Source organism: Sapajus apella, unplaced genomic scaffold (genome assembly GCF_009761245.1).
Source record: "Sapajus apella isolate SASKATOON/1434 unplaced genomic scaffold, GSC_monkey_1.0 scaffold77, whole genome shotgun sequence".
In the NCBI taxonomy this organism is placed as follows: domain Eukaryota; kingdom Metazoa; phylum Chordata; class Mammalia; order Primates; family Cebidae; genus Sapajus; species Sapajus apella.
The window spans coordinates 9,997,337-10,009,621 of NW_022437017.1; the positions used below are offsets into that span (position 1 = coordinate 9,997,337).

Consider the following 12,285-nt stretch of genomic DNA (forward strand, 5'->3'; position numbering starts at 1 on the left):
GGTGCGCGGGGAGGCCTCTGTGAGGATAGAGGTCAACCGAGGGAGGGACCAGCGGCTCCCCTTCCCTCACTGCCTCGGGCGATGGTGGCAGGAGCCCTTAGATCTCCTGACTGTGGTCCCCAGGGTCCCTGTCATGTAACCGGCGGCCGGGCCAAGCAGGGCACCAGAGGGCCCCTGAAAGGGGCTTATTAGCACATAAAAGATCTGAGCAGGGAGGGATGGGGGTCCCGCACACCGCTCCTGCCTCCTCCCTCCCTGCGCAGGTGGGGAAACTGAGGCCCCACCAGAGTTGGCAGCATGTGGGAGGCAGGCTACTCCAATCCCGGCCCTGGCACTCCCTCTGCGCCGGGCACAGTCACCACCACCCCGGCCTGCGGAGGGGAGCCTGCCGGGGGCCCCGTGCGGGTGCACTAATTGGTACAGCAGCTCTCGAGAGGGCCATGTGATTATCAGATGGCAGCAGCCCAGCCCCCTGCCACCTCAAGATGCTGCGCCAGGCAGGGCCGAGGGTTCTGGGGTCTCCAGGGGTGAGAAGGGGCAGGCAGGCCTGCTCCCTAGTGCCTCAGTTTCCCAAATGGGAACTCCGACATGAAGATCTCCAGAACAAAGAATTTCTTTTTTCTTTTCTTTATTTTTTTGAGACCAAACTTCGCTCTTGTTTGCCCAGGCTGGAGTGCAACGGCACAGTCTCAGCTCATGGAAACCTCCGCCTCCCGGGTTCAAGCAATTCTCCTGCCTCAGCCTCCCGAGTAGCTGGGATCACAGGTGGGTGCCACCATGCCCAGCTAATTTTGTATTTCAGTAGAGACGGGGTTTCACCACGTTTGCCAGGCTGGTCTAGAACTCCTGACCTCAGGTGATCCGCCCACCTCAGCCTCCAAAAGTGCTGGGATTACAGGCGTGAGCCACCGCGCCTGGTCCAGAGCAAAGAATTTCAAGGTAGGAGTCGGAGGTGGGGAAGTCGCCCTTCCCTACCTGGCTGGATTCATCCAGGGATAGAGAACTCACCCAGCCTCCTCCATCACCCCTGTGAGCCCAGCACAGAGGGCGGTGGGAGGACGTGTGGCAGGGAAATCTCCCTGGGGCGCCAGGCTTGAGGGGCAGGGGCCCGTCGGGGGCCTCAAGCCTTGCAGTTCTGGGCTTGGGTCTGGATTTGAGCCCAGAAGGGTCCCGAGGCCCGTCCTCTTGTCAGAGGCTCCCTTTCCCAACCGTGCAGGCGGATGGTCCTCCCAGCCGTTGGATACTCGGGGTGTGTCCACACAGATGTGGGGGCAGCCCTCAGACAGGCTCAGACAGGGACCAGCTTAGCCTCAGCCCCACCCCTCGGGCTGCCCCATTGGCTGCTGGGCACAGGCGTCTCATTGACCCACTGGCCCCTTGGGCACGATCGATGCAGAAACTGCTCCAGCCTTTTTGAAAAGTCATTTTCGTTCCTGCCCAGCCTGAGCGAAAGCCCATTGATCAGGCCGTCGATGGCAGCCAAGGCCCAGCTCCTGCCTGGGACTGCCCACACCCAGGCCGCCCTGCAAGGGAGGCCTCCGTGGGGGAACCACAGGGAAGCCTGGGCCCCCCACTGCCCTCTGGCCTCAGTTTCTCCTCCTGTCCTGGCCATGATGCCTAGGGAGCCACATTCAGCCCCCAAAAAAGAACCTGGCTCCTAGCAGGATGCTTCTGGAGACAGAGCGGCCTTGAAAGGTGGGCCTGCGGCACCAGGCCTGTCCCTCCAGCTCCGGCCTCTTGGTTCCCGGACAGTGCCTGCCTCCTTCCCCTGAGTCTGACACCACCGTGTTCTCTCCTCCCATTTTGCCTTCGGTAAAACATCAGAGACCGAAGCTTCTGTGTGGGCTGAGCTGCCGGGTGTCCGGGCCTCTGCAGACTGCAGTGAGGGTCCAGCGGGGCCCAGCCTCCCCAAATCCCAAGCTCGCTCTTCTGAGTGCAAATCAGACCCTGTAACACGTCGGCAGTGGCTCAAACCCCTCCATCCACTCCTGATCGGAGAATAAAATCCACACCCCTTCAGGCCTGTGGGGTCCGTCCGCTCCACCCTCCTTTCCTCCTCCACCCAAGACGCTTCCCTTCCGGCCACACCAGCCTCCCGGCTGCCCCTGTTCCCACCCATGCTCTTTGCATGTGCTGTTCCCACTGCCCGCAATGCTCTTCCCTGTGCCCCGCCCCCGCATACCTCACCTATTCCTCTGCAGGGTTTGCTGTCTGAAAATCCGATTCTGAGGTTGACCGCCTCTGTCCCTTCCCCAGGACCCTGCATGGCCCCTGCAGACAGTGGCACTTGATATATGTTTCCTGCCTGAGTGAATTAAAAAGGTCAAGAGGCGAGGACTTTGAGGTGCTGGAGTTGTGGGGGGCAGCCCCCAGGTGTGTGTGGGAGGCAGGTCCCAGGGGAACCCCCGTCCCCGGCTCTGCCTGCCCTCTGCCGGGGCCATTTTTTTCCCTTTGCGTCTCTAAAATCGCGGCAGCCGTGCTGTGTTGGCATTCCCTGTTCCAAGTTGGCGTGTGAGCCGTGGCGGGCGCCTTGCCCCGGTTCAGGGTGGCGCCTGCTGGGGGGAAGGGGCCCCCACCCCAAAACTGCGCCTGGGGAGAGGCAGACAAAGCCTTGCTTCCTCCGTGAGGAAGCCTCGATATGCAAATCCTCCCCGGGAGCCGCAGAGAGAGACTGAAATTCTCACTAAGGGGTTAATGACTGATTTGGGATTTTTCCCAGACAGAGTGGTGGCAGCTTTTACTCCTCCAGGTTCCCTCTGGCGGGCCACACCTTCCCCCCTACGCTCACTCAACCTGCCGGAGCCAAAGTCCACACCTCCAGGCAGCCCTCCAGGCCCCAGGCCAAGCCTCACCCAGCAGAGCTCCCCTCCTGCTCACTGGCCTCTGAGCCTGCCACCCCTTCCAGCAAGCGGCCTGGAGCTAATTAGCTCCAATCCGGCAATTGTCAAGTCATTAGAGGCTAATAGCTAAGCCACTAATTAGGAATCTCACCCAAAACTGGGGTGGGGGTGGGCTGGGCGGCCTTCCATGAATGGAAACTGAGGCAGTGGTGTGGCCAGCAGCCAGGACCCTGTGGGTGGGCAGGTGGGTGCCCGCACTGGTCCCCATCTCTCTTCCAGGGTCCAGAGACTTCCGGGGAGGCCCAGGCCGGCCGGATGAGCGGGCAGCCTGGCTCCTGAGGCCCGGCGTAGGGCTGAGGCCGCCCGTCCCCTCCTGCCGCCCCAACCAAGACCTACTGGGATGACAGCACCCACCCCAGCACCCACACCTGGCTCCTCCAGGGCACGAAGAGACGTCTCCCCTGACTGAGGGCTGGCGCTTTTCCTCCTGTCCAGGACCTGGTGGGAAATTAGTCCCCAGGATGGTGCAGGGTCCGCCTGAGAAAGGACAAGTATGGCCTTGTGGTGCAGGAGGGTAAACTGAGGCAGGGCCGTAGAAATGAAGCAAAAGAGGAAATAAGCAAGCGGAGGGAAAGATGGGCTGGGCAGGGTCGGCCCCTCATGGGCCTCTGACACTGTGGGCATGGGGACAGAGTAGTCTGGGTACAGAGTGCTGCGGGCACAGCTGGCATTGGCTACCCAGCGTCCCACCCATCCCAGGGCTGTGCCTGGCTCCTCCAAGGCCAGCTCCAGGTGGGGACGCCCTGGACTGTGCCCAATTTCCGGGTGGCCTTGGGGGAGTCACCATCTCTCAGGGCCTCAGCTGCTCTGTGAGGTGGGGGCCCCCGACCCACAAGGAGGGAGAGGGACACAGAGCTGGGGAGGGCCGCCGCTGCGTCTCCTGGCCAGACCTCACGACAGCCCATTCCAGGATCAGGCGTGGCACGAGCCCCCCACCAGGGCCAGCTCGGCCACAGAGTTCAAACGGCTGCTTGAGGTTCAAAAACCCCGCCGGCGCGTCTGCTTCTCCTAGGGCTCCCGGCTGAGTGTCTGGGGCAGCAGCACGGTGGGCACAGGGGCAGGAGGGGCTCAGCCCTTCCCTGAGCAAGGGACAAAGCCCAGCTCTCCTCAGAGACCCATCGCAAGAGAGGCCATTCCCACACGCAAGGACCGCGGGGTGAGGATAGCAGCATCTCGGTTCCCAAGGAGGAGAGAAGCCGTGTCCCCAGGAACACACGGCCACCGGAGCAGGACCCTCATGTATGACAAGGAAACCACCAGCTCCACAGAAACGCTGCCACCCTAACCCCTATGAATGCATGACCTGCTGCCTTCACTGTGACCCCAAGGGACCCACCTAGGGCCGGTCCCCTGCCGACCTGCGGAGAGGTTAGCCCGGGGACAGGGAGAGGTCAAACCCCACTGCTCTCACGGACCCCGCCATGGAGCCCCGGTTCCCTCATTGCAGACTGCGCTTCCCAGGGAGGCCCTCGGTGGAGGCGGAAGGCCTGGGCCACCCATTGCACCCCAGGACACCCAGAGACGCGGTAGACAGAGACCCAGAGAGACCGTGAGACAGAGACCCTGGCGCCTCGGGCGCGAACATCCGCCACCACAGGAGCTGCCTCGGATCCCCCCGTGGGGAGGGGACACTAAAGCCCTGGGACCACCCTCGGGCCTTTGCCCATCCACACCAGGCCCTGTCAGCTAGCTGCACCCCCCCGCCGGGCTCCTAGTCACCCCCACTCCACGGAGCAGGCCTGGGGGCTCCTGGCTGCCAAGCCACCGCCCGACATCACGCCCAGGCCTCCCAGACCCGAGTCCGAGTCCAGCCACCCCATGGCCTCCAGGACCCCAGCCCTGGGGCCTCGAACCCCCTAGCCCACGGCCTGGCTCTCCTTGCCCCCCAAAGCTGAACAGACCAGCTTCTCTCAAACAAAACAAAAAACCCTCATGCAGCAAAACACAGCATCGCCCCCTTCAAAGCTGGCGCCCCCAGAGACCGGGGGACGCCTCGGAGCCACCGGGGGACGCCTCAGAGCCACGGGGAGCGGGACACCCATTCACCTCTGCCCTCTGCCGGGCACGGCTCCTCCCTCCGGGACCAGGCCTCCACGTAGGTCGCCATTTTCCATCTGGTGTTTGAAGGGAGCCCAGCTGCTGCCCATACCCGAGGGTCCCTGGGGAACCCCAGGAGGGTGGCCAAAGCCCAGAGATGCCCAGGGTGGGCACCTGCCCACCCAGTGCCCCAACCCAGGTACACGTGGGCTGCAGATTTTCAATCAGAAGGTGGAGTCTCCCGGGGACCCCAGGCCCTGCACCCACCCCATTTTGAGGCTCGATGGCTGTCTGCACACAGGCCCTGGTCCTGTCCCCAGGGACGGAGGAGACAGAGGGCCAGCCGTGGAGTCGCCGGCGTGGATGATGCTGGGGCCACCACTGCTCCCATATTGCAGGCCCTAGGATGGCCAGAGCTGCCCCCAGGCAGACACGCTTACACGCACCCCACACACAGACACGCACACTCGCCTGCGTTCCACGCACAGACAAAACGCATGCATGCCACATGCAGACAGGCACCTCGGACACTGCAGATGCTCCGTGCACGGGCATGCAGTGCAAACTCGGGTGCCGCACACAGGCACACTTACACACACGTCACACACGCGTGCACTCCACATGCAATCACAGAACAGACGTGCAAATGCACCGGAGCTGTGCCCTGTAGGTTCACACAGCCTTCCGCCACACAGACACGTGTGCACCCCACATACAGACAGGCACCGCCCAGGACATGTGTGTGCCGTGCAGGAGAACACGCCAGCCACACTCAGCCACGTGTACAGCCACAACCCACAGCAGGATGCGACTCCAGGGCACACCTGCACCCCCCACGCGAACACACACAAGCACCGTGGAAATGTGCAGGCTGTGCTGTGGCCAGGCCAGATGAGGACAGCCAGGCCAGGTCCAAGCCCCAGGTGCCCCATCCCAATGTGGCCCAGTTGGAGACAGGCCCAGAGATGCCCAGCAGCCAGCTCAGGGGTGCCCAGCCCAGCTAGGTCGGACAGACGCTGTGCAGTCAGCATGACCACCCAACGGGGCCCCACCTTATCGCGGCCCAGGGAGGTGGGTGCCGGGCCCCCGCTGCAGGTGCAGGCAACGCATCTCACAGCAGGGAGGGTGTGATGTGAAGACAGACCACAGGGTCATCGCTGGGCACCGGAGCCAGGCCGGGGGGCAGAAGCGGCGGCCAGTGATGCTGTGGCGTTGTCCAGGCCTGTGGGTCCCATCAAGCTCATGGCCCCGTGGTGCCCACGTGGCTGTCTGCCCCCCGAGGCCCTGTCTCCCAGCCCCATCTCCCAGTGCCTTTCTGGGTGCCCCTCTCAAAGACTCAGGTCCCCGACTTTCCTACACACCTGCCCAACCCCATCATCCCTCCCCAGCCAGCCCAGCCTCATGCCTTAGGCCTGCTGGCCGTCGCCGCTCCTCTCTGCAGGCGATGTCCCCTCCACGGGGTCCCCTTGGATACGGAGGCCCAGCGCCACCCCCTGCCATGCCTGCCACCCCTGCCACGCAGGCACGGGTCCTGAGCAGGTGCCCCCGGACACCGGGTCTGAGGGCTGCAGAGATCCCAATGTGGGCGATGAAGCCAGGCTTCTGGCCGATCCCGGCTTCCCAGGCAAGAGGCTGACCCAGCCCTGGGCCACACTGCTGGGTGTCGGCTCGGTCCCCAGCAGCCCTGGACACCCCAGGCAGGAGAGGAAGGAGGACGAAGCCCGTGCTGCCCAGGCCGGCTTTGCGGACCGGCAAGGCCGTCTCCTCAGGCAACGGTCTGAGCTGGGCTGTCGGGTCAGACCTGGAGCAACAGGAGGTGACCGGGTGGCTGGACCAAGCCAGGCTCTAGGGAGGCCACTTCCTTCCCCTGGCTGGGGGTCCTGCCCGCAGCCCACAGCCCTGTGGCAGGTGGGGCAGCAGGGCGGCCCTGGTGACCCCCTTCCTCCCTGGCTCCCCGGTCCTCGTGTGTTTGGCATTTGCTAGAACAAAGGACAGGCCACGCTGGGGATGGAGATTCCGAAGCTGAAACCAAAAACTTGGGCCGGGGAAGCGCTGCCCGCTGGGCTCCCCGCACGGCTAGCGACAGCCTTAATCAAACCCACATGTGACCAGCACAGCGGGCTGCGTGGGGACCGGCTCTGAGGTGGGCCAGCCGTCCCCCAGCAGCCCGGGGTCCCTGCCCTCAGCCCCCAGGGGCCCGACCCCAAGGCGGTCAATCCTGGTAGGGGGTGGGCCTGTGCCTGCTCCCCACCCCCAAGGCGGAACACGGACCGCCCTTGTCCCCGAGCCTGCCTCAAAGAGGCCCCTTCATGCAACTTTCCTCCTGGGGACCGGGGACAGCAGGAGGCAGCAGGGACAAGGAGGGATGGCGGGCTCCGGAGGGCGGCAGGGTCCGCACAGGAAGCGGCTGGAAAATGCAGAGAAAGTGACCAGTGGCAGAGGAGCGGGCAGGCCACCTCGGACCCCGATGTGCAGCTCTGCCCACCTTGGGGAGACCGTGACACCCTGAGTGCTGGGCTGGCTGAGTCCTGAGCCCCAGGACCTGCAAAAGTCCCATGGGACCCCCAGGCAAGCAGCAGCCTGCAGCAGCCTTGGAGACCCTGGGATGGCTCTGAGGGTTCTGGCGATGTCCAGGCCATGGCCAGGCCCCGGCAAACTTTTCTCGCCCTCACCAACTGGGGCTTCCCCTGTCCCCCACACTGTGCGTGGCCCAGACCTGGCTCAAAACAGGGGGGGCCTGCGGCAGGCGGATGGGGCATCCTGGCCGGGCGTGGCAGGCAGGGCACCAGGCCACCTGGGTCCCGCCCCAACTCACCCCCTCGCATGACCTTGAGCCGGCCCCTCATCCCCTCTGCACCTCAGTTTCCCGGTCAGCACCAAGAGGATAGGAGAGCACTCCAGCCCACTGCACCTCCCGGGACTGACTCCCAGCTCCCCGGCCCCTCAGTCTCCTTTCAGAGCTGGGCCCTTGGCCCCCTGGAGTGAAGCAGATGCTGGGTCCCCAGGGAGAGACACTCCAACTTCCCCAAGTTCATCTGGGGACCTGCGGGCAGGACGCACCCACAGATCCCTCGCCCCGAGGGCCACAGTCCCCACCACGGTGCCAAGGTCCCCGGGGATCCACATCAAATGCGACAGCAAGGGGACTCCCCAGAGAGGCGCGTAGATCAGGAGACCCCCAAGTCCAGGCAGGCAACTCAGGGGCTGCCCCGCATCGGAGGGTGCCAGAGGGGTTCCCCAAACTCCAGGAGACGTCGGCACTCTGGGGGATGTGGGGCGCACGTCCCCCAAGTCCTCAGGGGATTGGGGTGCCCCAGGGGAGACAGGCGTGGAAACGGCGAGTCCCCCAAACTCCGGGGGGCCGGAACTCCCTGGGGGGCTCCCGCGGGAACCGGGCGGGCCCGCATCCCGGCGGCGGTGCGCGCGAGGGGTGCCCGGACCTCGGGGGCGCGAGGCCGGACGCGGCTTGGGGGGCGTCGGGGGTCCCCGGGCGCCCCCCGCGCGCGGCCGCGCTCACCTGGGGTTGCTGCGGTTCCAGTAGACGGCGTAGCGGTCCGAGTTGGCGCGGGCGGCGTCCTCGGCGCGCGCGAAGGGCGGCGGCGGCGGCAGCGGCAGCAGCAGCAGCAGCAGCGGCAGCAGCGGGCGCTGCGCGGGCGCCATGGCCCCGGTCCGGCCGCCGCGCTCGCTCTCCCGGCCGCCGCCTGCCAGCCGTCTCCGCCTCCTCCGCCGCCGCCGAGCGGGCGGGCGCAGGGCGGGCGGGAGGAGGGCGCGGCGGCGCTTGGAGATCCCCGGCCGCCCCCGCCTCCGCGCGCGCGACCTCGGGCGCCGAGAAGTCAGGCGGCGGCGGGGCGGGGCGCCGGGGTCGCCGGGGCGCGGGACCCGGCCGCGCGGACTCTCGGAGCGCGGGCCGGGGAGGGGCCCCGGCTCCGGCCTTTGTCCCGCCCGAGCGCCGGGAGGGCCGCGGGCGCCCCCTCCCGCCGTGCCCCGGCCGCGCGGGGACTGGGCGGGGGTCTCCAGCCTCCGCCCGCCCCCGCCCGGGCCCACCCCGCGACTCTCATCCGCGCGCGCGGAGCCACCGCCTCCCCCGGGTCCTGCCCCAGCGACCCCCGTTCTGCGCGCCCACCGCGGGCCTCAGCGGGGCGCGCACCCGGGTCCCCGAGGGGCGAGGACGCACCCTGCCTCCCGCGCCTCCACGCGCTGCACCGGCCTGGCCCCGAGTCCCTGGCCCTCTTACCTGCCCGGTTCCAGCACTACCCGCAGCCTCACCAACCCCGACGCACCCGTCCCGCGTCAGGCTCCAACTCCAGCCTCCCGGCGGGGCCCACGGCAGACTTTTGGAGCGGCCCCAGCTGAAGTCCAAAGCTGCCGGGGCCGCGGCCTCTCTGGAGCCCTCCTGGGAGTCGCTTCCCCTGTCCGGACCCGCGCTGTTCGCTGGGGGCGGAGTGAGTCCCTGCCTGGGCGCAGGGCGGGTGGACCGGTGTTGAGTCTGAGCAGCTGCGGATGACATCGAAGAAGCCCAGAGTGAAGCCCAGGCCGACAGCAGATCAGGATTCACGCGGGAATCCTGCAGGCTGCGGAGGACGGAAGACGGTGCCCGGGCAGCACCCACAGCTTGTGCAAAGGCCGGGGGTCTGATCTGTTCGGGGAACCGAGTGATCACTCCTCCCCAGAGGCTGACACAGGCGGAGAACTGGGGGCCCGGCCTCTATTTTTTCCCCCCCAATATATAAATAGAGACAGGGTCTGGTCACATTGGCCAGCTGGACTTGAAGTCCTGGGCTCAGGTGATCCTCCCACCTGGGCCTCCCAAATTGCCAGGATTACAGGCATGAGCCACGGCACCTGGCCTGCCCTCTGTTTTGCCTTTATTCATGCCACAGCCTCCCTCACCAGACTCTGCTTGTGGAGGGTACGCTGTCACCAAGTGCCTGCTGGACTCTGCCAGCGATGCCCAGGCACGTCGGACCTCTCTGGGTTGGTTACAATCACCAGGGCCAGCGCAGGAGAGGGAAGCCCAGTGCAGGAGCCAAGAGCTCTTGGACCAGAAGGCCCCTGTGTGAGGGGTTACCCAGGCTGCTTGCAGAGACAGTAAGAGCAGAGGTGGGCAAGCCGACCTGTGCCCCAGCAAGGTGGGGTGGAGACGGAACCCAGCACCACCGCACAGCTCTGAGACGCTCTGGGCTTTGTCATGTGTCTCCCGCCACGTCCCCACGGGCCACATCACCCGGCTTTGTTCAGGCTGAATCCTGTTGGGAAGTCCACTTTTTCTTCCTGTTAGAATCCTGCTCTTCCAGGAAGGTCTCTTCCCCCCACCCCGCAGCGCGCTAGCGTCCCTGCCAGGACCAGGCTCTCAGTCCTCTGCCCTCCAGGGAGCTCAGCCCATCTGTTGTAATCTCCGGCCCTTGTCCCCTGACCCCACTAAACATCCCTGGTCGAAGGCCCAGGGCTGGCCGGGTGTCTTCAGTGAAGGGCGGGAACCTGCTCAAGGTGGTGGCTGAGGCAGACTCTCGTGGCGCCCCTGGAGTGAGAGCCTGGGGTTCTAGCGACGCAGGGCTCTTCCGGCCCAGGCAGGCTGGACAAGCATCTGGGCGGCTCGGTCTGGTTGGGCTCTTTGGGCGAGCAGGGGGCAGCCACTCCCAGAGGCGAACGCCTTCGGAGTAGAGGTGCGGTGGCCGCAGCCAAGCACAGGACGAGGGGCCACAAGCCTGGGGTCTTGGCGTTCCCGGCCCCGGCATGCCACCTGGCAAAGTTCTAGAAGCTTCCCTCTGCCCTGGGACCAGAAGCCCCTTCCTGCTTCGAGGAATCTCATGGGTGGGGAGGCGTGGGCCGGGGTCGGGAGGAGGGGGGTCTCTCCTCACACCGGGACGGGGACCTGCACAGGTGCAAGCTGGGGGGCGCCACCTCCGCCCGGGCACGGCGGGGCCACCGAGGCGAGAGCTGCCGCCACCGCCACCGCTGAGCGGATTTGAGCAGAAGCTCCGTTTTCCTTCTGTTCTTGTCTCTCTCTCAAGGTCAGAGCCCAAGCAGGGACGGGAACAAAGGCGGTGCGTCCCCCATTCAACCTCCCCGCACCCGCTGGCCGCTCCTAGAGGAAGGGCCTGGGGAGGGGAGGGGAGGGCACGGCAGCTCCGAGGCCTGGCCCCAAGCCAGGCTGCCCTGGGGAACCCCTGCCCAGCCCGGGGGCTGCTGCGGGGAGCACAAGAAGCCCTGTCCCCTCCCGGGGCTGGGGGCTGTCCCAGCTTTGGCACTCGGCCACAGCCAGAGAGCACTTTGGAGTAAGCTTCCTGTGGAGCCAAGGGTCCGAGGTCAGGCTCGCTCTGGGGACAGGGGTCAGCCAAGGTCAGGGGCTACCCAGGGTTGCCATCAGCCCCAGGTCCGGAGTCAGGACAGGGCTGGATGGGGTCTGGTCCTGTCCCCTGCTCTGCACTTCTGGGCCCTGGGTCTGCCCCAGGCTCAGAATGGGCTTGTCCAGCCCAAGCCCAGCGCTGGCCCCCAGCCTGTGCCCAGCGCTCTCTGCCCACTGCCCACAGGGCCTGGCCGCAGGGCCTGGGATCAGCGGCCCGCAGCCCCTCAGCCTTCAAAGGCCGGGACACCGGGAGGAAGCTAAAAATATGCGGGGAGAAATTTCTCATTACAGAATAAATTGGACTCAATCCGCTGCCTGCCCTGGCGCCAGCAGCTTTCAGAAGCCCCATCTCAGCCTGGCAAGGATCAGGCGGCGGGTCACGGGGTGCGGGGGCCTGGACAGGTCTCGGGCTCCACTCTGGGTGGGAGCCCGACCTCTGTCCATCCCCTGACCTGCAAAATTCGGACCCAGGGTCTGCACCTAGCCCCAGGGGTCAGATCACTGTCCCTGAAAATAAAAATGTATCCGGTCTCCCGCCAATAACGTTAAAATCCGCACCCCCCATCCAGGTCCAGCCAGGCCCTTGAAACCTCAGCCTGGACCCAAGACTCCTGCAGCCCCTGCAGTCAGTGGAGAGAAGGAACAGGTATAAAGCCCTGTTTCCCAGTTCACCCTCCTCCCTTCACACCCTCCTCCCCTTCCTCCTCCCTCCTCCCTTCACACCCTCCTCCCCTCCCTCCTCCCTTCACGCCCTGCTCCCCTCCCTCCTCCACTCCCTCCTCCTCCCTTCACACCCTCCTACCCTCCCTCCTCCCTTCACACCCTCCTCCCCTTCCTCCTCCCTCCTCCCTTCACACCCTCCTCCCCTCCCTCCTCCCTTCACGCCCTCCTCCCCTCCCTCCTCCACTCCCTCCTCCTCCCTTCACACCCTCCTACCCTCCCTCCTCCCTTCACACCCTCCTCCCCTTCCTCCTCCCTCCTCCCTTCACACCCTCCTCCCCT

The 12,285-nt window shown here is 65.9% G+C and overlaps 1 protein-coding gene across 1 annotated transcript in view; it reads right to left on the reverse strand.

Moving 5' to 3' along the window:
* EFNA2 (ephrin A2) overlaps positions 1–8,597 on the reverse strand; it is a 14,765-nt gene extending 6,168 nt beyond the window's left edge. The window contains exon 1 of the mRNA XM_032252461.1: positions 8,455–8,597. Coding sequence (XP_032108352.1) covers positions 8,455–8,597 — 143 coding nt within the window. The remainder of the gene's footprint in view (positions 1–8,454) is intronic.
* Positions 8,598–12,285: the final 3,688 nt, after the last annotated feature.